Source organism: Eulemur rufifrons, chromosome 23, assembly GCF_041146395.1.
Source record: "Eulemur rufifrons isolate Redbay chromosome 23, OSU_ERuf_1, whole genome shotgun sequence".
Lineage (NCBI taxonomy): Eukaryota > Metazoa > Chordata > Mammalia > Primates > Lemuridae > Eulemur > Eulemur rufifrons.
This window is the reverse complement of record NC_091005.1, coordinates 10,440,589-10,468,253: the sequence shown is the minus strand read 5'-3', so window position 1 is coordinate 10,468,253 and position 27,665 is coordinate 10,440,589. Positions and strand designations below refer to the sequence as shown.

The 27,665-nt window shown below is 51.8% G+C and overlaps 1 protein-coding gene across 4 annotated transcripts; it reads left to right on the top strand.

The window, feature by feature from the left end:
- The first annotated feature begins 375 nt into the window (after positions 1–375).
- Positions 376–26,689, top strand: TK2 (thymidine kinase 2). 4 transcript variants are annotated; one of them, XM_069456277.1, is made up of 10 exons: positions 376–584; positions 1,563–1,594; positions 9,192–9,266; positions 10,086–10,139; positions 12,554–12,643; positions 14,099–14,172; positions 19,975–20,063; positions 20,613–20,692; positions 22,921–23,001; positions 24,414–26,688. In XM_069456277.1, exons 1-10 carry the CDS (start codon positions 452–454, stop codon positions 24,510–24,512), a joined length of 807 nt encoding a protein of 268 aa, XP_069312378.1. In that variant the 5' UTR covers positions 376–451; the 3' UTR covers positions 24,513–26,688. The 4 variants fall into 4 exon arrangements, with proteins under 4 accessions (XP_069312378.1, XP_069312377.1, XP_069312380.1 ...); XM_069456276.1 differs by having other exon boundaries at positions 1,557–1,594; XM_069456279.1 differs by lacking the exon at positions 9,192–9,266 and having other exon boundaries at positions 24,414–26,689.
- The last annotated feature ends 976 nt before the right edge of the window (positions 26,690–27,665 follow it).

The window sequence follows — 27,665 nt, the reverse complement described above, 5'->3', positions numbered from 1 at the left end:
TTACCTAATTCTCTGAGGACAAGCTTGAAGAATGGGAGTGACAGTATCTATTGGCAGGGTTGGTGGGAGGAATAAATGATATCATGAGTGTGTGCCAGGTGTCTGAAGAATAGGTGCCCAATTAAGTAATCTGCAATCATTAATTAACCAGTCAGTAGCTGGTATTAATTGCCTTCCATCTTCCGAGTCTTGTCAGGTCATGGGTGCATTCTGCTAGTCCTAGCAGCGGGAAGACTTTCTGGCTGCAAGCGGCGAACTCTTCACCTTGGATTATTTCCCCTCTCACTGAGAGGATGAAATGCGACCTGGTCTCTTTAAGGGCCGGGCATCAACGGGCGCCCCGGCGGGGCGGGCGCGGGGACCGAGACCGTGCGCCGAGGGTTGACGTGGGGCCGCTCGCACCGTCTCGCTCAGGAAGGAAACTCGGGCCTCCGGATCCGCTCGGCCGGCCATGCTGCTGAGGCCGCTGCGGGGCTGGGCCGCCCGGGCGCTGCGCAGCGTTGGGCCGGGGAGCCCCTGGATCCCCGCGATCCCCGCCTCGGGCCCCGGGCCCCGGAGCACTCAACGCCTGGCCTGGCCTCGGGGTAACTCGGGTCTTTCTTCCCTATTGCCGGCGCCGGTATGCGGTCCCCACTCCCCGCCTCTAGGCTTGCGGGACCCGCCGGAGCCCGAAACTCCTCCTCCGAGGCGCGGGGTTTTCTCCCTGAGCTATGGCGAGGGGTGGCGAGGAGGGGCAGGGGCGGCCACTGGGGGGTATCCGGGCGCGAGCCGGCAGGTAGCGGTGTGGCCCCGGGCCGGTTGTCATGCGGGGCTGCGGAGAAGAGCTCTAAGGAGCATTAAGGAGCCCCACCCCGTGGGGCGGGGGCTGCTCCGAGCATTCCGACCCAGGCCGGGGTCTCTCAGCACACTTCCTGGTCTGGTTCTTTAGGCCTTGGTGGGGCACTGGAAGCTGCATGTAACCAGTTTTCAGCGGAGCCTGGCGCCAGTGGCGGTGGAAGTTGGGTTTAGGTTCCCCTCCCGCCCTTCCTGGGAATGGGGACCCACTCAGAAGTGGGTCACCGTTATCGCCAGGTTCTGGCTTGGGCTGTTGAGAGCCGCCCCAGAACCACCTAATGGGCCGCGTGGGCAGCGATGTCAGCCCTGGGCCCGGAGGAGAACCTGCGTCCAAGGCCCAAACCCATGCCCACCGCCCACTCTTGGCCCATGCCCCGTGAGTGAAGGTCGCCGCTCTGCGATTTCACTTGCTGGACACCCATCTGTGAAGATCTAAATATAAAATGTGTGGACCGTGGAAAGTATAACATGCTAACTGAAAGGCCCTGAGTGCAGAGGGCCAGTGTGCCCATTGGACCCAGGCAGCCGATGCAGTGTCGCACATAGGTAAACAGTGGTGAATGTGCCGCTGTTCACTCACGGAGGGTCCCCAAATTGGAAAACTTTTAGGCTAGAGAGCAAGCATAAAAACTATTGCTTTTGTGGTCATTTAGCAAATTAGGGCAAAGAAGGGTGAGTTGCTTAAAACTGAGTTTAAAAATTGATTTTTCTTTCTTTTGTAGATAAAGATAGAGAACAGGAAAAAGAGAAAAAATCAGTGGTAAGTTCCTCTTTTATGTGCACTCTCCGGTGTAGGATAATTTTTATTTATTTATTTATTTTTTTGAGGAGGAAAGAGAAGGAGTGTATGCACATAGTGAAAAGCAGAAATACAAGAGGATCTCCAGGGAGAAGGAAGTTTGTTGCCGTCTTTGGGCCTCTGGCCCTTTCCTCAGAAGCCACCTCTCTCATCAGTTTCTTGCATGTCCTTTTTGCATGTCCTTCCCCAGAGTCTACACAGCTAGGAGTATATATACATATTCATATCTTCATATCTTTCAGGTAGATTTGGACTGCGAAAGCTTGAGGAATGATTGTAAAATGATTTAAAAAATGATTATCCTGTGTGGGGACACTTGGTTTCACCTTGGTTGGGCAGCCCAGATGTGAGGGAGGTCTCCTGACCATCACCCCCTGCCCTCTAGTGCTGAGACTGGTGGGGGGGGTAGGGGGTCAGAGAGAATCCATGAGGTCCACAGATGTGGGTTCAGTCATGGAGGTGACTTTGAAATGCTGGCTCTGGGGTGGGGGACTGTGAATGGTATGAGCTTGAAAGTCAAAGGAGGGTCCAGTTGGACACGTCTGTGGGGATGTTGGATGCTTTAGCTGGCTGGGGTGAGGGGCAATATTTCGGTCACCACACAAGGCTCAGTTTCTTAAGGGAGGTGGAAGTCAGTATCTCCTATGGCTGGAAAGGGGATGGCTTGGGTTGGCTGATGGTGGCAGGAATACCTTGGCTGGGATCCTCGGAAGACAGAAGATGGGGGCAGGTCCTCAGGGTACTCAAGGGGTATGGCAATGGGTGCCATAGAAGGAGAGGGGGATGCAAAGTTGAGCTGGATGAGAATTAATGCATTATTGTATTTTTATTTGTTTGTTTATTTTTTTGGGGGGCTCACTGTGTTGCTAAGGCTGGCCTCGAACTTCTGGGCTCAAGCAATCCTCCCTCCTCAGCCTCCCGAGTACCTGGAACTATAGGCAGGCACTACCACTTATGGCTATTGTATTATTAATTATTGAGCTAACACTGATGTGAGCCAAGGGGTCGGTTCTCAGTGCTTTCTGGGTGTGATCTGTTGTGTCCCAAGACCCACAACAGGAAGTGGTGTGGAGCTGGTTGCAATGGCGCACGCCTCCCAGCAGCTACGTGGGAGGCTGAGGCTGAGGCTGAATGCAGGCTCGGGACTGCTCGTAACCATTCAAGTCCTGTGAGCCCCTGCGTGGGAGGCACTGGACTAGGACCTGGGGACCTGGGACTCAAACAGCCCTTGCTGTTAGGGAGCCCACAGTTGGTCTGACAGAGGAGACAGCAGTAAATATGGTGGATCTAGAGCAGCAGTGAGTCTGGGGGCTGTGAGTTAGAGGGGCCGGTGACTGAGGAAAGCCTTGGGAAGCCTTGAGGCCTCCTGGGAGATGGAGGAGAAGGAACTGTAGATGCAAGTCATAGAAGGAAGAGGAACTGGAGGCCTGGGCTGTGGCCAGTCCCTAGAGAGGTGGCTGGGGAGATTTTGGGGACAGGTCCTAACACCCAGAGCCACTGAAGGGCTTTGCCCTCACCCAACATGATCTGATTTGCCTCTCAGGAGGAGATCATGGTGGACCATGGGTGAAGGGCCTTGCTGGGCCAGACTGGAGGGGGAGAGGCCTTAACTAAACTAGGTGCCAAGGAGACAGGCACAGAGCCTGCTGCTGAGTAGAAAGCAGGGTCCAGAGGCGTTGCTGGTTGACTGGTATTGCTGGGTGGGGTGAGATGTCCAGGGTGTTGAGGGTGTTTGAGTGGATGGGGCAGTCATCACATGGCACTATATATAATAGCAAAAATTGGGCATCACAATGTAATTTTATCATAAAGTAATTGGACAGAACTTAACATCCAACAGTAGGGATTTCCTTTTTTAAAATTAATTTTTAATTTTTAATTATGGATACATAGTAGTTATATCTTTATGGGGTACATGTGATGTTTTGATACAGGCATAAAATATGAATTAATCAAATCAGGGTAATTGGGGTATCCATCACCTCAGGCATTTATCATTTCTTTGTGTTAGGAACATTCCAGTTCCACTTTTTTAGTTATTTCACAGTATAGCTTAACTTATCGTTGATTATAGTCACTTTGTTGTGCTATCAAATATTATTCACTCTATCTAACTATATTTTTGTACCCATTAACCACCCCCACTTTATCTCTCCCTCCCTGCTATCCTTCCAAGCATTTAGTAACCATCATTCTACTCTGTCTCCATGAGATCAACTGTTTTTAATATTTAGCTCCCACATATAAATATGAACATGCAAGATTTGTCTTTCTGTGCTTGACTTATTTCACTTCACATAATCTTCTCCAGTTCCATCCATGTTGTTGCAAATGGCAGGATTTCATTGTTTTTGTGGCTAAATAATATTCCATTGTATATGTGTACCACAATTTCTTTATCCATTCATCTGTTGATGGACACTTACGTTGATTCTAGATCTTGGCTATTGTGAATAGTGCTACAATAAACTTGGTAATGCAGAAATCTTTTCAATATACTAACTTCCCCTCCTTTGGCTATATACCCAGCAGTGGGATTGCTGGGTCATATGGTAGTTCTATTTTTAGTTTTTTGAGGAACCTCCATACCGTTCTCCATAGTAGTGGTTGTGCTAATTTATATTCCCACCCACAGTGTATGATGGTTCCCCTTTCTCCACATCCTCACCAGCATTCATTACTGCCTGTCTTTTTGATAAAAGCCATTTTAACTTGGGTGAAATGATATCTCATTGTAGTCTTCTTCCCTCACTCTCTGTGCTGGGCTGCTGTAGTTGGGAGAGGAGTGACATGAGCACTCCCTCTTGGCCACTGCAGCTAGGACTGTGCCAGGTCACACCTGAGGCCAGCCCAGTCTCACCCAAAGCTAGTGGTGACTGTTGCCTGGCTACCTCTGATGTTTATTCAAAACCCAAGGGCTCTTTAGTCAGTAGGTGGTGAATCCTGCCAGGACTGGGTCCTTCCCTTCAGGGCAGCATGTTTCTGGCCCAGGGTGGGTCCAGAAATACCTTCTAGGAACTAAGGCCTAGACTCAGGGGCTTCAGCAGTCTGCTTGGTACTTTATTTTACTGTGGCTGAGCGGGTACTCAAGTTGCAAAACAAAGTCCTCTGAGCTCTTCCCTTTCCTTCCCCCAAGTGGAAGAAGACTCCCTGAGCTGCACTGCCTGTAGTTGGGGGCGGGGGTGACACAGGCACTGGCTTGGCGGCAGCTTCTGGTGTCTCACTGGGTCATGTGCAGCCCAAGTCCACTGGCTCCGAGCCAGCACAGCTGCAGAAATTGCCCCAGGATTGTAGTTTTTGTGGCCTGACTGCCTTATGCATTTAGTCCAGGCCCCAAGCTGCTTTTCATCAGCCAGTGTTGGGGCTGGCCGGAAGTCAGGTTTCCGGGTGGAGGATTTCCCTCCGGCCCGGCTGCTCTAAATGCTCCTTCCGTGGGCACTGGCACATTCTGCCCCGTGCTGTGTTCCCCTGTGCCAGGGCGGCCCTAAGTTTCAATGTAAAGTCCTATAATCACATCATCCTCCCTCCCCCAGGCTCACAGATTTTCTCTCCTGTCAGCGTGCTTGTGGCACTGCTGGGGAGATGGGGGAGGGGTGGCATTGGCAATGCAAGATTGTTTTTTCCGCCCTCTTTAGTGCCTCTTTCCTTGACATAATGTTAAACCAGGTAGTATGATTGCTCACCTGACTTTGGTTCTTCCAAAGGTGCTTGCTTGTGTGGATAAAGTTTGCATTTGGTGTTCGTGCAGGGGGACCATATCTTAGGCCATCTTGCTCCATCCACCCCTGTCCCTCTTACAGTAGGGATTTCAGTAACTCATGGTGTATCTCATGTGATGGAATATCTAAAACCATTCATGATCATGTTTTTGAAAAATATTTAATGATGGGGAATGAAAAAAAACCTCAAACCAACAATAAGAAAAGTATATGAAATATGATCTAAATGAAAAAAACAACTGCCCTTAGGGAAAAAAACAGGAAAAAAATATTATAAACTGTTAATAATGTAGAAATTCTCAGTCTAGTTAAGAGAAAGTTGTGGAGTTAATGGCCGTGTACGAGAGAGAGTTTGGGTGTGGGATGGGGGTGAAAGTGGGGTGTCTTCCCTTCATTCTTTGAATATTACGTGAAATTGAACTGAGTTCCTTTTTTTAAAATAATCAGCTAGGCCGGGCGCGATGGCTCACGCCTGTAATCCTAGCTCTCTGGGAGGCCGAGGTGGGCGGATCGTTTGAGCTCAGGAGTTCGAGACCAGCCTGAGCAAGAGCGAGACCCCATCTCTACTAAAGATAGAAAGAATTATATGGACAGCTAAAAATATATATAGAAAAAATTAGCCGGGCATGGTGGCGCATGCCTGTAGTCCCAGCTACTCGGGAGGCTGAGGCAGTAGGATCGTTTAAGCCCGGGAGTTTGAAGTTGCTGTGAGCTAGGCTGATGCCACGGCACTCACTCTAGCCTGGGCAACAAAGCGAGACTCTGTCTCAAAAAAAAAAAAAAAAAAAATCAGCTATATGGAGGTACAAATTGTATACCACAAGCTCACCCATTTTAAGTGTACAATTCAATGATTTTTAGTAGATTTTGCAGCATCACTGCAATCTAATTTTAGAACATTTCCATCACTCCAAAAAGAAACCTTGTGCCCATTTACCATCACTTCCACTCTTAGGCGACCACTAATCTACTTCCTGTCTCTATGGATTTGCCTTTTCTGGACATTTCCTAGAAAATGGAATCATATAGCATGTGATGTTTTGTATCTGGCTTATTTCACTCAGCATAATATTTTGAGGTGCATCTGCCTCGTAGCATGTAACAGCACTTCCTTCCTTTTTATTGCCAAGTAGTATTCCATTGTATGGTCATACCACTTTGTTTATCCATTCGCCAGTTGTTAGACATCTGGGCAAGTGTTCTTTTTTTCTGCAGATTTCTCAGAGTCCATCGTAGGACCATATATATTTTGATTCCTGTGGGGGTTTTGGAGCCCAAACCTGTCTGCCTCTGAAACCCTTGGTTCTTATTAAACATCCAAATGGCAGTTCTCTCTGGGATTACGAGTGAGTTTTATTTTCATCTTTTAGTTCTCTGTATTTTTTACAGTGAGAATGTTTAACTTCCATTTTTAGGAAAGATTAAATGTTATTTAAAATTAGGGTACATGGCTCATCATAGTGTCAGTTAAAATCGTGGGAAATTGCACTCAAGGCCTCATGGCAGAGGCTAGTGGAGGTAAATTGTGGCACAACCGCAGAGCACAGCCAGCCATGTGCTCCCACGGCATGACAGACGTCTCTTTTTCTCGTAATTTCCTGTTCCCTTCCTCCCCACCTTCACTCTCATTGTGAGCTCTTTGGTGCTGCGACTGGGTCCTGAGTACATGGCGCCTGGCACATCGTAGGCCTTCATTGAGCAGCTGGAAGACTCAAAGATGAGAAATGTGTATAGAAAATAATACTTGGCATGAAATATGCTAAAATGTCATGGTGTTCATCTCTTAGAATTGGGATTATGGGTGATATTTTCTACTCTTTGATTCCTTTCTTCAATGGCACGTACTCTTAAAATATTTGTAGATGTCACTTTAGAAAGAAATGTAAAGACTTCCTTGGCTCCTTCTTCTCCCTTCCATGACAGGGGGACTTTGTGGGATTTTTCATGCCTGGCCTGCTCTGAACCAGAGGGCAGATTGGCTGGACTTATTCAAGGCCTTATATTTACCAGCTCTTCAGGATTTCATTGTGGGAATGGCAACAAGTGTTTCTGGAGGAAGGTCTCACCTGAACAACATGCTAAAGTCCCGGCAATGAACAGGAAAGAAAGTCTATGTAGAATGAAGTCTAGGTTGAGCTCTTTGTAAATATCTAGGAGAGAAAAAGTAGTTTTCTTTAAAGAACAACAACAAAAAGTGAAGTCGATTAGTGCTCTGCTGGAGTCTTTTCGTGCCCTTTTGCACACTCCCTTGGATTCATTTTGTAGTTTGGGGTTCTAAAGGAGTGAGCTGGCAGAGACCGTGGATTGGAGGGTGGCCCGGCACCTATTGGAAGGGGGATTTTGTCCTGCTCTTTTGGGTACATACCCATCAGGATCAAGGCAGGTGGAAACCTTCACAGCCAGCTGACAGAGTTCTTTCTAGTTGCTGGGGAGAGTTTAGTGGGTAGGGTGAGGTGAGCTGGCCCACTGTGACCGGTGTTTTGTGTAGGGTGTGATGAGAGGGGACTGCCAGGCCTCGGTGTGAATTCTTTTTCTCCTGCCAAGTCTAGCACCTTGAGCAAGTTATTTTCCTAAGTGGCCCGGGTTTCTCTGGGTACCTCCAGCCTTGGTGTAAAGGGACAGGCCACTGTGCAGCGGGATGGATCCTTCTCCGACCATGTGTGCCCCTGGAGGATGTCTGCTGTGTGTTCTCAAGGGCCTGTTTGTCCTCGCACATGTTTAGAACTGCCTGCTCCCTCTGGTGATCTGCTGGAGCCAAAGCCACTGGGCCCATGTCACCAGCAGTGCCTGGCTGAGCAGAGCCTTGTCAGAATCTCTGGGCTGCAGGTTCGAGGGCTTCCACCCAGAGTCTGATTCATAGGGTCTGGGTGCCACATGGTGCCACCCATGTTTAACAAGCTCCTCTGCGCTGCCGAAGCAGGTGTCTGTGGGCTGCCCCTTGAGGAACCCTGCCTCAGATGCACGGTGCTCGCCCTGGCCTGTATATCACCATCACACAGAGAGCTGTAAAAGTTACTGAGGCCTGAGCCTCACTCTTGGGAACTGTGGTATAATTGGTCTGGGTTGTGGCCTCTGTTGGGGGGGCGGGGCGTGTTTGAAAGCTTCCAGGTGATTCTCATGCATAGCCAAGGCTGAGAACCGCTGCCTCGAATGCCTTCTTTCCCTTGATGAGTTACTTGTACAGGGCTTCTTGGTCTTTGGTGTACAAGAACCCCAGATGGCTGTCTGGGGCCCCTCCCACCAGTGCCATGACCCCCCGCCCAGGTGCAGTCAGCCAGAGAGCAGAGTGTCAGGTTCAAGCTGTCCTTTATTCTCTTCTGCTAGCGTTGTGGGTTTTTTTTGTTTTTTTTTTCTGTGAAAAATGTTAGGACCTACCACTTCTCAGGTTCTGGGTTCTGGCGAGGTTAAATGTGATAATTGTGTGTGTTACTGTTTTACGGTCTGGCCTTTGACAAGATGCTCAATACAGTCCCTGCTCTTCCCCCCACTCCCCGCCCCGCCCTTCCTGGTACTTTCCAGGCAGTGACAGACTTTTTTCATGTAAAAGCAGTGAATTAGATTTTGTGTTTCCTAACCTCAAAGCCATTAATTAGGCTCTGGTTAAGGAGGCAGGACACTTATGCCTCAAATCTAATAGTCTGAGGGGTGCAGTAGGGAAGGGTAGAGCTAGAGCGGGTGAATATACTGTGCATGGTTCTTCAAGGAGGGTCTGGTCTGGAGGTTGAAGTCTTGGATTGAACAAGTTAAGCTGTTCACCTGAGCCTGTCCCTAGACGTCATTCCCTGATGTTCCCCTGGGTGCCTGGTTTCTCGCTCTAATGTGCATTTGTCTTTTGCCAGATCTGTGTTGAGGGGAATATTGCCAGTGGGAAGACGACATGCCTGGAGTTCTTCTCCAACAATACAGACGTCGAGGTATGACTTCCACACTGGGTTTGAATTTGACGGAACCTGAAAAAGCTTGATAGAATAATTTATAGAGGGTATAGACCAGCCCTATCCAATAGAAATATGAAAGACTCTTGCAATCTGGGATTGTCCCAGATCTGAGTGTCTAGACCACAGATGCAGGCTCTAGACACGCCCAGCAGAGATCCTGATCTGTGTCTCAGAACATGGAGGATGTTGGAGAAGTTGGCAGTCATCTGAAAGGCACAAACAGGACCAGAGGGAAAGAATGCCTCCAAACCCTTGAGATGGGGCTCATGGTAAAGAAACATGGACTCTTCACAGCAGTGCACCCAGTGCAGTGTTCAGAGGTAGGAAACGGAGGCACGTGACCTGTCAAGGTCACGGGCAAGCTCCCAATTGGGTAAGCTGGGCTTCAAGCCCTGCCCTATCCAGCTTCCCTTTCTTTGGCTTCTCCCACCCGCCTGCCCAGCCTGATGTGGTGGGCAGGAAGGGCTGGGACAGAACACACAGAGGAGGGATGGAGGGGACCAGCCTTTCCCTTGGGGGCTCCCAGGGCAGTCAGAGAGGTCGGATATGCCTATGCTTGGATACAAGGATGGAGAGAGTTGTTCTTAGGTCATTTCTGGGAGTTACGTGAGGAAGCCTTATGTGGATGGAGCTCTGGCCTCACAGATGGGGTTACTGGGCTATTTTGGCCCAGCCTGGGCACCCAAATCATGATAGTGTCTTTATCTCTCTTTCCTTTCCCGCCATCTCTCTATGAACTTTCACAAAGCTCAGAACTGAGGAACGGCCACTCTCTGATGTTTTCTTTCCTTACAGGTATTAAAGGAGCCTGTGCTCAAGTGGAGAAATGTCCGTGGCCATAATCCTCTGGTGAGTGGGTTGTTTCTTGCATGAACCCCAGCGTCCCCTTAAGTGCCTGGTGCTGAGGCCTGAGCCTGAGCCTGCCCAGGTGTCCCCTCACCCTTGGCTGAGTCAGAGGGGAATAGGGAGGGACAAGCAGAAACTGGAGGCATGTTGGTGTTCTGAGACCAAGGACGTCTGAGGCTGGGTGGGTGTGCACAGAGCCCAGAGACCTCCCGTCGGCTATCCCAAGCGGCCAGCCTCAGCCACCAGGTGTGTCCATCTCTTGCTGCTCCTTTTATCCCTGCCCTCAGAAGAAACCCGTCAGAACCCAGGTCTTTTCACGCTTAGCCCCTCAGGACCTATCTAAGTAACCAGGTTCCTTGGTGAACCCCTATTTGAGTTTGTACTTGGCAATGTCGAGTAACAGGGTCCATGTCTGGCCTCTGGCTCGCCCTGAAGCCACCTTTCTGCTTCCCCAAGATAGACCTAGCAAGCAGGGGCTATAGTGTGCTCCTGCCCTCTTTTCCTTCCCACTCAGAAGGTTCTGCTCTGGCTGGTTGAAAGAGATGTGTAGAACCTCAGTCCCACAAGAGAGAGCGTAAGAAAGGGATGTTGGTTCTGGGCTCCCATCCCCTGATGCAGGGATGATTAGTCACATTTTTTTCCAGTGAGGAAACTGCAGCTTAAATAAATTGCCCGAGGTCACACGGCTGGTAAATGACAGATCTGGGTTTGAGCCTTGTACTTGGAAGCTGCCCCCTCATTTTTAGCAATACAATTGGCATTTCTCATGTGGTTCATTAGACTCTGAATTCCCCCATGAGCAGTGACTGTGCCAATTTTGTTCACCACTGTTTGCTAGAACATAGGTGTACTGCCTAGCACTTAGTAGGTGCTTGCTCATTCATTTATTCATCCAACCAGCATTTATTGCATACCTACCATGTGGCAGACACTTCTGGTTGCTGTGACAATTCATATTCAAAGCCCCTGTTCTCCTGGGCCTAACATTCCAGTGTGCGGAAGTAGAAGACAATTAAATGTGTAATGTGGTAGGTGGTGATAGCAGCAGTGAAGAAAGCGAAAGCAGGTGAAATGATGTTACTCAAATAAGGCAAAACCTCTCAGCATCTTTGAATAGAGAATCCCACAGAGACATGGAAAGAATTTCTTCTCTGTGCATGTGGGAGAAGATGGAATGCCAATCATGCATATTCGTATAACAAAGAAACCTGAGAAACATTCGCATTCTCTAGAAGCCAGGGAGGAACCAGGGCTCGATTATTAAGTAAGACAACTAGACTTTTCGATGTTAGGGATTACATCGAAATCCTGTGACATGTCACAGGACAGAATCACAGTCTCAGAAATCCGAGTATCCTTGGTACAAGTAGCCTTTCCAATGAGAGTTTTATAATAAAAACTACAATAGAATTAGTGATTTTTACATGAGTTTTCACTCTGGGCAGAAGAGCAAGATGGATCTCAATTCATCACTTCATCTGGATTGGTTTTCTGATGCAGAAAAGTGTGTGCTTCTGCAGCCGTCAGGCAAGACGGAATGTATCTCCTACCCTTTCTAAGATTTCTTTTCATCTGTAGTTAGGAGAGTCTGTAAGTTTCAGTGCTGCAGGGCACTGAAGTTTCGTTAGTTTGCACCATGAGAAAAATGAAAAGCAAAAATGTGGAAAAGAGCAGAATGAGATTATAGCGAGTGGCCTACGGAACATGAAGTGTTTGCGTCTACGGTGATGGAGAGAGATTGGTGGGTGGGTGGGCTTCTATTTTAGACAGGATGGCTGGGGAACGTGTCCCTGATAAGGTGCCATTTGAGCAGAGATTTAAGGTGAAGGGGTGATCGCTGTAGACACCTGGAGGAAGGGTGTTCAGGCAGAAGGAACAGCAGGTGCAAAGGCCCTGAGGTGGGCCCATGCTTGGTTTGTTTGGGGAAGAACCAAGGGAGCTTGTGTGTTTGGAAGTGGACTGGGCTGGAGGGAGAATGGTAGGAGATGAGAGAAGAGAGAAGTGATTCCGTAGGGCCTCGTGCCATACTAAGCATTTAGATTTCATTCTGAATGTAATGGGAAGCCACTGGAAGGTTCTGAACAGGGAGTGACAAGAACTGATTTTGATTTACCAGGCTTACTTAGGCTGCCGGATAGAGAACAGACTATAGGGGGTCAAAGAACATTTGTTGAATGACTGAATGCAAGTTCCCCAGGGACTTTATATGGGCTCCTATTACCACTGTTACTGGGCTAGAATTGTGTTAGTGTCTGTCTTTGTCCACCCTGTTCTGAGGGCCCTGAGACCATGCTCAGTTCGTCTCTGGCCCCAGCCCCGCCCTGTGTGGGTTTCTTGAGAGGGCTTTCAGTGCCTCATGGGACCAGGGTCCTGCAGGTGCCACTGCGATGTAAAGTGCTGTGTTCCCCCTTCTGCAGGGTCTGATGTACAGCGATGCCAGTCGATGGGGCCTCACGCTGCAGACGTATGTGCAGCTCACCATGCTGGACCAACACACCCGTCCTCAGGTACGTTTCCGATGCTCAGTTTACACCTTAAACAGAATTTTCTTGATATTAGGGGTCTGTGATTACCAGGAAGGGAAACCTCACAAGGGAGCCCAGCTAGGTCTTCGGTGCTGTGCAGGCTTCTCTGTCTGGGCCCAAGGTCTCCTGCTGCTGCAGCAATCTGAGGACCGGCCTCCAGCGGCCCCCACCGGCCAACCTCAGCCAGGTGGTCTCCCCATTGCCGTTCGAAGCCCATGTCTTTGTGACCTGACCACTGCTGGGCCCAACACCATTTAACTCAGTTCTTCTCAAAGTGCGGTCACCGGACCAGCAGCAGCAGCAGCAGCACCTGGGCACTTGTTAGAAATGCACATTTTCTGACCCCATCCCAGACCTGCTCCATCAGAAGTTCTGGGGATGAGGCCCAGAAATCTGCTACAAATCTCTACAAATCTGTGTCTTTTAAAATGGAAAGATGTGAGCAGAACCTTTTTGGTGCATATGAATTTCTATCTTCCCAAGTGTCTGTCTAAGTGACACAGATAGGAGGGTCTAAGGTGAGCATGTTTCCCCTTCGGTGACCCCACTTTTCCTGAGCAGGCACTCAAATGCAAACCCAAATTGCGTCTAATTAGATCTGAATATAAGGGGACATAGTGTGCTCCTCTGTTTAAGGAAATCTACCAACAGGGCAGCAGAGATGGAAAGAGGGATGGACAGGCTAGGAAAGAGGAGCAGGAGAGAGAGGGCTGGGTGAAGAGCTGGGAGGAGATGGGCAGCAGAGTCCCCAGGAAAGGGAGGATGGGAGAATGGAAAGGAAGACAGACGGGCAGACAGGCAGGCAGGGTGAGCGAGGAAATGCGCAGGTTTATAGCTTTGAATTTGCCTCTCGTTTCCTGGCCCAGGTCCCGTGGGTGCCGTGGGCCACAGCCAAGTGACAGCAGTGTTTAGCAGTGTTTGTCCACTTGGCATCAAGGGCCAGGGCCCCTCCTGGTCCCAGAGGAACACTGGGCAGGGGGTCATCTGTGGAGGGTGCGAGCATCGTGGCAGAGAAGGGCCATGTCAGGTCCTCTTCCCTCCAGTTTCCACAGGCAAAGCCCCCAGATTGTCACCTCCACCCCAGCCTTCTTGGGGCTCTACCTCAGGCATACGATCTCCGCGCTTAACCAAATTCACCCTATTTAGGTCCGTGATAGTCACCACACTTTGCCTCAAGCGGATAGCCATTGGCAGTCTCCCCGGCACTCACCCATGCTCTAACGGGCCTCTGCTCTCCCGGCAGGGCGTGGGGTGGCTCGGGGCGGAGGGAGGAACACAGCCGATGTCAGACCTGGCTTCTCCCCAGGTGCTGGCCTCGCTCTCCCCTCTCCTGTATCAGCAGAGACCCGAGGCAGGTAGAGTAGCAGGCATTTTTCATGGCTTCCTGACCCCCTCCTCTTCTCCTGAGTCAGTGAATCACTTTTTGTTTCCTTTTAGACGTCACCAGTACGGTTGATGGAGAGGTCGATTCACAGCGCAAGATACATTTTTGTAGAAAACCTGTATAGAAGGTACTGTAGTTTTCACAATTGATAACTTATTCAACCATTAATTTTTCAAAATGAAACCACTCTATTCGATTGACAGATGTGGAGTACCGACTGTGTTGTATCTGTTATCCATCGTCATGGTGACACTGCGTAACAAACAACCACAAAACCTCAGTGGCCTCAGCAAGGGTGACGGGGGTGGCTCCTCTCTCTTCCCCTTGCTTGTCACCCTCCTCCTGGGACCAGCAAGCTAGATGATTGAGCCCCTTGTTATTCGTAATGACTACTTTCTGTTGGTTTTCTTTGTAGTATTTAAGACAACCATATGAAATTATTAATATTTGACCAATTTTGACCTACAAAATTGGCAGTTCCACATGGTTCAACCTAGTATACATCTAATTGTTTTGCACACACCCCTGCCCTAACTGGACCGTAAGCTCCTCAGGGCAGGCATGGAGTTTGGTCTCCTCGCCTGGTTTGGACCAGCACAGAGTGGGTGCCCAGTCGGTACTTGTTAGCTATTGTTGAGCGATGGGACCTACAGCTGTTCTTTGCTCTCCGGCCCAACTTGTTCCTTGTTTAGGTCTTAATGATCCTTTAGTGGGTCCATGCCCACCTTGGCCGTCATGAAATTTGTCATTTACCCAACTCACACCACCTGTCGGCTGCCCATTACCAGGTGGATTTCAGGAGCTGTTTGTGCTTGTCCCAGGTCCCAGTTCCTGCTGACGTCCGTGGGCTTTGGTAGCTCACACCTGTAGTCCCACGTCACTACACTTCCGGTGTGTTGGTTCTCTATTTCCCAATCTCTGTGGCTGTGGCATCGGTCCAGATAACTTGGCCTTGTCCTGGGCTGTTTTGTGGGCAGTATAGGAAAAGAATATCGTTTTAAATTTGTTTAGCTCTTTTCCTGCCTTGGTGTCTCCCCATGGCCTTCCCAGAGTGCATGACCTCTGTGATTAGGACTTCTGTGGGACAAGGAACCACAGAAGAAATTTGCAGTATCCTTGTTTCTATTCTTGGGATCTAGTTGTTCAAGTTCATACAGCCTCCAAGAGGGCACAGAGCCTTGAGACCCATCACGGGTATCACTGGATGAAGCCCCAGGCTGTCGGGTACTGCAGAGGCTGCTGGGAGCACCATGGCACCCTGGGGGCCCAGGCCACCCCACCCCCCACAGTCTGCAGGGAGATGGGAGAGGGTGATGCTCCCCAGACCCTGTCACTGGAGCCCCCCGAAGGCAGAGGAAAGCCCCCACAGGTGCTGCCTTCTCAGCTTGGCCTTCGAGCCCCTGTCCCTGAAGCAGCCACCACCTGGACATTTCTCACAGTCTCCTCTTTTGTCTTAGAATTCATGTGCATTTTGCATTCTACTCCATAATATGCTCTTCTGTGTATATCTAAAAATAATAGTTTACATGAGAGCGTTGAGAAAAATGAGTGGTCCTGTAGTAAACACCGTGTTTTGGCATGTGGCTTGGAGTACCCCCTCCCTCACCACATGCCCCAGAGTCCCCAAGTTGGGGAGGCAGAGAACCAAGGGGCAGGGGCGTTAAAAACACCTTCCCAGGGTGGTGGCCCACTTGTGCCCTGGACCAGCTTACGTGTTCCCTGGAAACTGGGGCATTTCTTATACCATTGAGGGACAGGGCGGGGACCCCCCAGACAGGACTTGCATTACTGTCTGGTTGTTGACCCTATTTGGCAGATGAGGAACTGAGCAGGGATTACAAAGCCAGGGCTCCTTCCTGACTGGGCAGGAAACCAGCTGCGGGAGGGGAAGCTGTTCTGCACCCGGCTGAGTGCGGGGCAAGCACTGAATGCGGACGTGGCAAGAGACATCTTCGATTTCTCTCCTTAAGGCCAAAGGCTTTGGGGGCCTGTTGGAGCCCCCAGAGGCTGTGAATCCTGAGGTGCTGGCTCCAGGGGAAACTCCGCCCTTTCCACACAGGCCTCGCTGTAGGGTCTCCCACGACCACCTGTGCATCTCAGATTCTGCTTGAGTAAGGCCGGGGCGGGCCCAGCCGGCTGCATCTCTAGTGAGCACCCCGGCGAGGCCACGGCCCTGCCGGGCGAGAACCACACTTTGGGGAATGTGGCCTAGAGAAGCCAGCAGCCAGGCGGTCCACAGAGAGCCCCCTGTCCTGTGCCTTGGCCCTTTGCCCTGAGGTTCTGCCCCGGTGGCTTCCTTGGCGCCTCCCTGGACCTTTGGGGGTCGTGAGAACAAGAGCCCAGTCCTAAGGGTTGTCTTCGGGGCCTCGGGGAAAGTTCTGCACAGCGCAGGATTTCCTGTTTCCTGCCCCTGGCCTGAGGTTTCTCCATTTCATATTTTGTTGCTTCAGGTTTGGGTTGTTGGGGCTTTTGGTTCCTGCCTGTGGGGAGTTTACCAAGGTGCTGGGGAACCACACGATGGCACGTGGGGCACCAGCTCCCCGCCTGGGAGTTTGTGTTTCCCGGGATGCTCAAGGAGAAAGCTCCCTGACACGCCATGATGGGGAGCCCTTTGACAAGGCGGAGGGCGCGTTGCTGCTGCCCCTTCGGGGCTGGGGCTGATCTTTCTCTCAGAAGCCCCTGCAGCCTTGCTTTGGGGTCTGCGGGGGCCTGGACAAAAGGGAGTATGGCAGTCATGGCCCTGCTGTCTAAGTTGCAGGCTCAGGTCCCAGAAAAGCCCACATACTCGGATTCTGCATCTCCCCAAAGCGAAATTTCTCAAAGGGCGTTCTTGCCTTTTGGGCCTTGAACAAGCGAAGAGCTCACCCGGGGAGAGACCCGCCTCTTCCGGCACCCCCATGGCCCAGCGAGGTTGGGGTGGGCAGAATGTAAGTTGCCACCAAGGGTTAGAGAGGTTGTGTTGATGGCTGAAGAGGAAGATTCTGGTTACACAGTGTCCTTAAGGACAGGAACTTCCGAGGGGTGGGCACCCGGCTGGCGTGGAAAGCTGCAGGTGGCGAGCAAGGATCGTGTAAAGAGGCCACGCAAGCGATCGTGTGGCCCAAGCCCCGTGGGCTGAGCAATTGAACGCAAGGGGTGTACAAGATTACCTGGTTGCTCTCTCTAAGAACAGAAGTAAAGGAATTGAGTGGGGCCGGCTGGGGAGGTGGCCTGCGGACTCACCTGCAGCTGGTGGTCGGGGACACTGATTGTGACCTGGTGTTTGGAACAACAGGCTGGTCCTCCTACCTCCCTGACCAGCCCTGGAGCTGGGGCCCTCCCTGGCTCTGGTGTAGACGAGGACTCACAGCCTGCGTCATAGGCCCGAGGGCTGTGGCTTTCCTTGAGCTCAGGCCAAAGGCACCTGGAGTTGGTCCAGGACAGCCCCTGCAGTGGACAGACCAGAGAGGGCGGGTGCTGCGATGGCAAGCACGTGCGTTTGAGGGCCACAGAGAGCCAGGCAGGAATCCCTGTCCAGACAGACTTGGGCTTCACTTCTCCGAGCCTCAGTTTTCCTCATCTGTAAATTGGAACTAAAACCCACCTCACAAGGTCTTGTGAAAACAAAAGGAAAGAATATATACAAGGTAGCAAGTATTGAGCGTGAAACTTCTGTTCTAATCCATCCAGTGAGAACTGGGGGCCCTCGGGCCTCAGGGGGAATGTTGCAGCAAATTGTGCCAAACAAAGCAGTCGGCAGGACTCATGTGGCCTCAAGACTTTGGTTTAGCCACCCCTGGGTCAGGGAGGGGACTGTGAAGCCCCCGCTGTCCACGGTTGGTGAGTCACGTAGTTGGATTTTCTATAGAGAGGCGCAGCCCTCTGGTCTATGGAAATAAAGGCAGCGCTTGTTGGGGGTGTGGGGAGCCCCGTGCCTGAGGCCGACATGGGGGGAGCCAGGCAGAGTTCCTGTGCCCAGCATCTCTCAGAATCTGGGAGACCGGGCTTCTGTTTCCGGGAGTGAGGTTGTCATTGGCTCTCTCAGGGCTTGGTTTAATTCGGCGGCTGTGGCCTTGTTTCTCTGTTTTCTCCTACTCTGTGTCTTTTTTGTGTCCTCAATATGATTCCCTCAGGGTGACAAAATGGTCGTGGCAGTGTCAGGCTTCTCCCTTCCTGGTCGGAGTGAGGGCAGGTGTCTTGCCCGTAGCGTTTCCGTTTCCCTAAGCATGAGGAGGTGTCTTCTCCATGGGCCCCTGCAACCCTCCCTCTCGCCTCCCTGGTCCAGACTGGGCCCCTGGCGGGGAACGCCCTGTGCCTGAGTGGCTCAGTGTGGCTTCCTGAACCCACCACTGGGACCAGGGGAGACATTTCCCTTAGACCGATCAGGCCCACCCTAAAGCTTGTGTGTTCAGGTTTCCCAGAAGCACTCGGGCCTGTGGGGTGGGCCCTGAATGGGCCACTGTTAGGAAAGAGGTAAGAGGACAGGACAGCCGTCCTCACGCCATCCCAGCTGGTGGGCACAAAGTCGTTACTTTAACTTTAGTACCTGAACTTCACTGGCCGGATTTCCCTGTGCAGTGCTGTAGGACTTCCTCCCGTGCGCTCCCTCGTCCCTCCCCCACGAAGCTCCCCCCAGTTTTCCTGGGAGTCATCCGAGGGTGGTCTGCTCTGGTCTGTGCTCATTCCGCCTCCCCTGTGCTCTCTCCTGCTCTCTGTCAAGCTCTGCTGAGGAAATCGTGAGACTTGGGGATGAGGGGAGAACGTCCCTCTCCAGTTGGTGCCATGCCCCGCCATTTGGGTCCCCAGGCAGGGCTACTCGTGCCCTTAGTCTCCCTGCAGAGCGCCTCCCGCAGACACTTTTCCCACCTCTTCCTTCCTTCCATCCTCATGCCCCAGCCCTGCGGGGCTGGTCAGTGTCGCTGTCCCCTGCCTGGACCTGTGAGGGTCACCCGCCTGCTGACGGGTTTGTGCCCTCCAGCTGCAGCCGTTCCCTCCGTCTCTTCCCTGTTCCTGTCATCTCAGCGCAAAGGAAACCCACAGGGATGCCAGCAAGACGCCTGGTTTCTCCTTTACTCTCGGGCTTTCCTTTTCCTTTCCCTGCTTTCCTTTCTTCCTTTTAAAGTGAACATTTAAGATATGTAGGAATGCTGCCCACCCCCCACTCCTGATCTGAGAACTAATATGTTGTTAAAACTTGGAAAATACATAAAAGTATAAAGAAAAAAAAAAAAAATAAAAGCCTCCCACAGTTCTGCAGCCCAGAGAAAAGCACTGTTAGCATTTTGATGTTTTCTTTCCAGTCTTTTCAAGACACGTAGATGAATACTTTTGGAAATATGGTTGGGGTGAGACTGTATACGCAGTTTTACATCCTGCTATTTTCACTGAACATTAGATTATGAGTATTTTCCATGTCATTACATATTATTTTACAATATCATTCAGTTGCTGCATGATTTTCTGTTGTACAGATGTACAAAGATTTAGTTTTTCATTATTTTAAACAGTGCTACAGTAAACACCTATGATTATTTTCACAAAATAAATTTCTAGAAGTGAAATTGGTTTGCTTAGCCGTTTCCCAGCCTGAATGCTGTCTCCATTCTCAGGGGACAAGCTTTAAAGTCCCTTTCTCTGCTTGGACTTCAAATCCCAGATGAACTCCCCCCACCATTCAGTGCCTCGGCTCTTGCTGATCATGTCACACCGTAAACCGTCCCCGCGGCTCTTGCTGATCATGTCACACCATAAACCGTCCCCGGGCAGCGGGAGGTCTGGAATGCCCAGGGCCCTTGTCATCACTACCTGTCCAATATTGCGTGGTTTGCACTGTACCACGTGCTCTCGGTGACTCCTTTCCGTGAAAGCCATCTCCAGGTCCTTTCTGGGGAATGGCACGGCCCAGAAACTTTCTCTCGTGTGAGTAAAACCTGCACTGCCCTCATCGCAGTGGGAAGATGCCTGAAGTGGACTATGTGGTTCTGTCGGAATGGTTTGACTGGATCGTGCGGAACATCGACGTGTCTGTTGATCTGATAGGTAAGACGGCCCCTCCCCCACCTCCCTCCCTGGGCTCCCCCCTGGGCCCAGCCAGGATGTGCTTGGCGGGGGCCCCAACTCGCAGGGGCAGATGGCATTTGGGGCTTCTGATTCCTTATGGAGAGGAACCCTGGCCTTTGTTCCTTAAGCTGCCCTCCTGTGGGTCAGCTACCCTCAGACCCAAATCCACTGTGATCTGATGGTTTTTCTAGTCTGTACGTGAGGGGGAGGGGCAGAACCTGGACATCCGCTGAGACCCACCTGGTATGAGGCCCTGTGCTAAGCTCTGTCTCCATTAGGAATCTCATTTGGGCCCATGATGACCCCATGGGGCTGGTGACGTGAAGGATGAGGGTCAAGGTGCCTGTTTGGCCATGCAGCTGGCCAGCGGTCAAGCCGAGAGCTGGCCCGGTCTGTCTCTCCGGCTTGGCACGGTGGTGGCAGATGGTGGCCCTGCCCTGTGCCCACGCGCCTGCCTTCCTTGCTGCTTGGCCTTGGCTTCCAAGCGTTGAGCAGAGTAACGAGAACCACTTGTTATTTTAACCTCAGTTTATCTCCGGACGACTCCTGAGACTTGTCACCAGAGGCTGAAGATGAGATGCAGGGACGAGGAGAAGGCCATTCCACTGGTAAGAGGCCTCTTTGACTGGGTTAAAGATGAAGCTGGAAACCACCCCCGTCCCAGCCTGGCTTCCTCTCCCGGGTCCCACCCGCTCTGAGATCGCTGTGCTGTTCTCTGCAGAGAGAAGCAGGAACTGAGCGCATGGGAGGGTGAGCTCTGACTTCCTCTGTGGCTAGAGACCCCACTTGGATGTCCAGACCTGCCTCACCTCTTATGGCCCCTGACTCAGGTTCAGCAGCCCCCGTGCTCAGAAATGTCCCCTCCCTGTCTTGACAACACGGCCTGTCCATCCCACCTCCTGCAGATTGCTTAGCTTTGTGCACGCTCTGGATATGCACTGGCACGGGAGTTCCGGGAGGGCAGGATGGAGCCCTCTGGATCACTGTTGCACCCCCAGTGTGAGCACAGGGCCTGGCATGGAGGTGGTGCTCGTGCTCAGTCGTGTTTGCCCAGTGCAGGGAGACCTGCCCTTCTGGGTGTGGCTCAGGCCACAGTGACTCTGAGGGGAACTGCTGTAACAGGCCTGGACTGTTCTCCTTGCTCTTGTCCTTCACTCCGCGTGTCTCCCTCTAAAGTCCAGCCTCCAGGCTGCTGCGTGGCCGATACTCCCAATACAGGACAGCACTCGCGCAGTTTCCCAGCCCAGAACCCTTCAGTGCCTCACTGCTGTCTGGGATGAAGTCCCTGCTTTGTAGCATGGCACATAAGATCCCATGTGACCCAGGCCCAGCTGCCTCTCTAGTGTTCTCCTTCCACTCCCTGCCCTCCATGTTCTGGCCATAAAGGACTAGTTGTGGCTACACACGCACCCCCACACATCATGGAGTTACACAAATGTTCCTCTGCACAGTGGTTTCCTTTGTCTTTAAAGTTTAGCTTAGATGTCACTTCCTCCAGGAAGCCTTCCCCGACCTTCCCTCCATTGTTGACACTATTTGTTTATGCCTTTGTTCCCCATCCCTCACTAATGTGAGCTTTTAAAAATTCGATCTTATTCCCTCTGTGTCCTCAGCATGTGCCCTGGGGCCGGGCACCTAGTAGTTGCTCAGTTAACATTGAACTGATTGCCCCATGTGAGAAGCTGCCACTGGAGGTACACAAAGGCTGGGCAAACATTTAGTGAGGCATCATGGGCCTCTGAACTGGGGACAGGCTGGACTGGGGGCTCTGGAAAGCCTGTCCAACTCCTGAGGCCCTGCCCAACCTTGTTTGCCCTGGTGCCAGCAGGGTACATTCTAGCCACGGAGGTGTGAGTCTTGCACTCTGGGCAGCTCCTTTGAAATCCTGGATACAGGAGTGATTGGAGGAGGGGGTGCAATGATGCGCGGCCAGGCTGGACCACGGTGTGATGGGGCACAGCAGCTCTGTGCAGTGACCCAGATGTTCCAAAGAAATACGAAGCCTGGAGTCCCTCCAAGCCATCGTCCAAGCCGTTGTCTTAATGGTTTTGACAAGGTCCATGGGACAAACCTGGCTCCTGTTGCCGAGGGAGAGCTTGGTGGCGGATGAAAACGCAGCCGCGTGGTTTACACGGGAGGCTCTGGGATGGCAAGTGGAATGCTGCGTGCGGAGGTGTTTGCAGGCGGCCGAGAGCACGCTGGCCACGTGGGGGAGAGTGTGAGCACCCAGTGCCACCCAGCGTGCAGGCGCCTGGCTTAGGGGAGAGGCTGTTCCCCTCTTCCCCGGGCTCCACCCCGGCAGGCTTCCTGCAGTTGGTGGTCTTCATGGTCTTGAGGATCCACAGGTTACGGGTTGTCTGAGCGGGTCGGAGCAGCAAGGGGTGAGGGTCACAGTCCTCTTGGTGGCAAGACAGAGGGAAGGTTTAGACACTGCCCTGGGCTGGGACACCTGGTCAGGAGTCACCATGGACCCCCACGTGGAGGAACTGGGGCCCACTTGCTAGAGAAGTGGCAGGAAATGAGAGAAGCCAGGAGGGGGTCCTGCCTTTGACTTGGCTTTGACTCAGGTGCCAGGGGAAGGCCCGGTGTTCGTGCTCACGAATCCCCAGAGGAGCAGAGCAGGGTGGCTGGGGACACTCTGTTGTGATGTCTGGGTGGGCAGGCAGAGTGTGTGGCCGTGTCCACCGCGGCCCACCTGAGCCAGGTTGGCTGTTGCAGGGTTCCTTTGTCCGAATCACCACCCCATGGCCATTGGCAACTTTGCTCCACCTGCCCGAGACCCTTGGTGGGAGGGATCTCCCCTCCGTCCGCTCCCAACAGCCTGTTTCCCTGGCAGGAATACGTGGGCGCTATTCACCACCTGTACGAGGAGTGGCTCATCAAAGGAAGCCTGTTCCCCATGACAGCCCCTGTTCTGGTAAGTTAGTCTCCCTCACAGGGTAGGAGACTTTTCTAGAAGGAGGAGTGTCAGCCACCCTGCACACGAGGAGGGCCTAGTCCTTCAGGGCTCAGCACTTGGAAGGAGGGAGGTGGGGAGGCTGACAAGGGGTCTCTCTCTCAGTCCCCATTTGTGGACCGAGTCTCAGAGCGAGTTGGACAGACCCGAGAGAAGTTGATCTGTCCCGGTGCTGTCATACCTGGTGGTCGCAGTAACACGTCACTTGTCCACCTTCATTAGCAAAGGAGTGTTGCAGATGTCTGAAGCCTCTAGACCTGGGTTTTGGTTTTAACCACTGGGATGGTGGCCCCTCTGATGTGACCCTCCTGCTCCGGTGGATGACACAGAGCCTCCTTTCACCTTTGCTTGGTGACTCAGGTCATCAGAGAAGCATCTTGGCTGGTCCGAGCTGTCACACAGTGGTGCCTTAGGTGGTGCTGAGCTGTGTGGGACTGTTTGCCCAGATGGCTAATATCTTTGAGTTCCTATGTTTGCTCTTGTATTAACCCTCTCTTCTCTCGCTGACACGTGTCATTTCTGATACCGATGTGTCTGCCCCTGTCAGTGTCTCTTCACTTCCCATCCTCTTGTTTTCTTGTTTGCTGTTCCCGGGTTTCTTTAGGCAGACAAATGGGTACCCAGGAATGTTCCATATACAACCTGGGGTCTGAGGGAGGATCAGGTTCAAGCTCTTATGCATGGCCTTAAGGACATCTCTTTGGGCTGCTCCAGCACTTCTACTCATGACTCTTGCAGGCAGTGAGGTATTGCTGGAAAGTGAGATATTACCGTAGTGGATTTTTTTTTTTTTTTTTTTGAGACATGGTCTCACTCTGTCACCCAAACTGGAGTTCAGTGGTGTAATCATAGCTCACTGCAGCCTCAAACTCCTAGACTCAAGGGATCCTTCTGCCTCAGTCTCCTGAGTAGCTGGGACTACAGACGTACGCTGTTGAATCCAGCTAATTTTTTTTTTTTTTCCTGTAGAGAGGCTAAGGTTGGTCTCGAACTCCTGGGCTCAAGCAATCCTCTCACCTCAGCCTCCCAAAGTGCTAGCATTACAGGTGTGAGCCACCGCACCCGGCCTATGGTGGATTTTTAAAGAAGTCAAATTTATTTTCCCTCATTTTATAAAAAAAATTAGTATAAAGTGATGAGGTAAAACACCATTTGTGAGCTCACCGCAGGAACAACTGTAGTGGGTTCTTAAGTGAAAATCTCGCTGGGAATGTAGACTCCCTAGAGGAGGGAGCTGTCCGGCTCTAAGCTTCCTTCTGACCTGCCTGCAGCCCTCTCTGCCCATCCCTGTCTCGTCCTCTGTCTCCATCTGTGAAGGGACGGTGATTCGAGGTCCGTGCAGCCCTGTGACCTGCTGTGTGTTTGATTTCCAGGTGCTTGAGGCCGACCACCACATGGAGAAAATGTTGGAACTCTTCGAACAAAACCGGGACCGAATATTAACTCCCGAGTATCGGAAGCATGGCCCATAGGACGGGAAAGGTCTGTCGGATCATGCCAGAAAAGTGCCCGCAGCTGCCAAGTTAGCTATTAGGAGCAATTTGGGGAAATCCACTCTGAGGAGGGTTTGTTCTCTGGCCAGATCTATTTTCCTAATTGTCTTTTCTCCTTTGCCAGCATCTTCATCATGGGTCTCTGGCCCTCAGGGGTAAATGACAAATTGGACCAACGGGTTTGTCATGCCCTTTGGTGTTTGCAGCCTCATGTTCCCCCTCATGTCTCTCCTGGTGGCTTCTCACTGCTGGGTCCCTCTGGTGAAGCCGTTAGGAAAGAGCTCCTGTCGGGTGCCAGATGTCACACAGGGCTCCGTATATGAGTCGCCTCACCCTTCAGAGCAGTCAGGAGTGCGAGGTGCATGGCAGTCTTACATCCCAGGGGAGGAATCTGAAGTTCAGCGAGGCTAAGGGACTCCCAGGGTCACACAGCCAGTGTGTAGTTTAGGTGGCATCATTCAGAATTTTGGCCAACTCCAGAACTTTCTCTTGCCCCGTGCTACCTGGCCCTGAGTGCTGTCCCCTGCAGCCCTGACTTTTCGTGCTGGAGGCCGTCCCGTCTCTGTGGGGAGAGCTGGCAGCGTGCAGAGCCGGTATCATCTCGTTATTGAGCAGTTCTCAAGGACAGTCAGCATTTCTAGACTTCAACAAAATTGTGCTGTTTGGCTGGAGCCCAGTATTCAGTGGTTTCCCAGCATGAGGCCGCTACAGCGTCTACCACTTTGTCATCTGGACTTTGCCAACCTTAGGAGACTCACACATTGGCTCCTGAATGGTGCTCGGTCTCCTTGGTGATGGAGGTCCTGCTTGAACTGCCACCAGTCCCATGTCAGGGGAGTAGCTGTTGGCGCCTGGCTGGTCTGCCCAGCACCAAGCTGGGGCAAGGGGCAGCCGGCCCTGGCCTCTGAGGCTCCCTTATTCCCTTGTGTCCTTATGTGAGGAGCTTCGCTCTTGGTATTACTGAAAGTCTGTGGCCCAGAGGGAGAGACACAAATGGCCTTAAGTCTTTTTGAAATGTTTTTCCATCTAAGGGGACATCTTGTGCCATAGAGCATGAAACCATCTTTATTGGTTCAGAAAATATCTTTGCTTTGCTCAGCTGTAACAATATATTGAAGGCACAGCTGTCTCCTGAATCAAGTAGGAAGCAAGAGAAAGGAAGAACATTCCCTTTGGGGACGGTCTGGGCAGGAAAGTCGGGGTTTGCAAACAAAGGCTCTTTGCTGGTCCCAACGCTTTGGAGGTGGGCAGAGAGAGCTTCAGGAAGACTGGCTGCAAACCCAGGGAGGGATTGATGGTGAACGCTGGGGGAACGAGCTGAGAACTGTCACTGAAGTGGAGTGGTTGGCTGTAAATGAGGCTACCAAGGCCACTCCCCAGGCTCTGAGTGTGCATGCAACTCTCTGACGCTGTGATTTTTCTCTTGCTCTATGGTACCCAATAAACCCTCGCCTAAACCCTGCTCCTGATTTTGGAGTGCTTTCTATGTTCATAGTTTTAGCTCCCTGCAGAATCCTTTTGCCAGCAGGATGTGTTTTTATTTTTTAAACACCCTGTTTCCTAACGTGGAATGGATGAGTCCAAAAAGAGCCCGCTGTCCTCCCACCCTGGCACCGTGGAGAGGAGGCTGTGTGCTTCAGCAGCGGCCGGGGCTCGTCTCAGAAACTCCCAACCCAGAGATCACACCTGAGATGACTGGAGCCAGCTTGCCCAAGGGCTGCTGTCCCCGCGCGGCAGGCAGGGCTGGTGGAGGCAGGGTTTACGACACAGTTACAAACAGCACTGTGAACCAGGTCAGGAAACGGGCTGATGGCATCTGGTAGGCACGACGGGACCTAGTCCTTAGAGCACAGAGAGGACCTGCCCAGAGACTCGCAGGGATGGCTGGGAGGAGCAGGGCAGGGGCTGGCGTCCCTGAAGAGCTGGAGGGGGCAAGCCAGGGCTGCGACGTTCCAGGTGCGTTGGCAGCACCCTGTTCTTTCTCTGAGGCTGGGGTTCCGTAGGGCCTGAAGTCAGCACACCCCAGAGCCACCTCAGCTGCTCTGATTCTTGCTAATGCTTTTTAAAAAAATGTTGAACAGCATATATAAATACATTTTCTTTCGGGCAACATTTTTGGTGAAGTAATTCCAATTTACATTTAAGCTTTTTGATTTTACATGTAAGATATATGATTAGAACTATTAAAAAATATTTCATGTGCCTGGTGATTTTTCAAAAAACAAGATAGAAATATATTCCTCTTTCATATAAAAGAAGTGTGTAGGTGGGTGGTCCAGGGCTGGTGTGGCTGCTTGGTGGCCTTCAGCGAACCAGACTCTTCCTACCTTTCTGATCGGCTTGACTTCCTGGTTCCTGGCTTCCTCCCTCCAGGGTCCGAACTGTCCAGGGTGGCACCGGAGCCCTCACTCTGGCCGCTGCTGGCATCAGCCACTACTGTTCTCCATTCACACTTGCGTTCGGATTCAGACAACGACCGTTTCCAGGGCACAAGTAAGATAATCTTGGAGGGCCTGATGGGACTTTGCTGGAGGCTTTGGGAGGTGGGGGAAAGGTAAGAGGGCAGTTGACACCCACAGCCTGGACCACGTGCTCTGGCATCACCCTCTGGGCCCCACCTCCCTCTGCCCTCTGCCCCCGAGTCACATCACCCTCACCACCCTGCACTGCAACATCCTGGGCTCAGCCCGCCTTCCACGCAAGTTCTAGCCCCGTGAGGACCGAGACGACCTTGTCCTCGTTCCCACGACATGAGCGACTGAATTCACCAAATGAGTGAGTGTGGACCTTCAGGAATGATGTTACTCAGCTTGTTTTGACCTCTCAATTTCTCTTCCTGTCCCCTTTCATTCCCATCTGAGCCCTTTACCTAGATAACAAGTGTCCCCCCACCCCGAACCTGGGGAACACATGAGTCAGAAAAATCTTCCTGCGGACCCCCGCAGAGTCCCACCGTTAGATCTGGGGAAGGGTGGTGATACTTAAAACGCAGGGTAGGTAAAAGATGTTTCTAAGATCTGATGACTGTGGGCCAGCTCTGTTTCCCTAAAGTCCTGGGCTGGGGTCCGGGAGCACACTTCAGATGTTTACCTGTTTGTGGAGTGCAGACCACCCATCCCCTTGGCCCCTCTG

Excerpts from the sequence above, each read along its gene's own strand:
- TK2 (XM_069456276.1), top strand. The coding sequence starts at position 452 with ATGCTGCTGAGGCCGCTGCGGGGCTGGGCCGCCCGGGCGCTGCGCAGC. Across the intron at positions 9,267-10,085 it reads CCAACAATACAGACGTCGAG|GTATTAAAGGAGCCTGTGCT; the intron begins GTATGACTTCCA and ends CTTTCCTTACAG. Across the intron at positions 20,064-20,612 it reads CGTGTCTGTTGATCTGATAG|TTTATCTCCGGACGACTCCT; the intron begins GTAAGACGGCCC and ends TTTTAACCTCAG.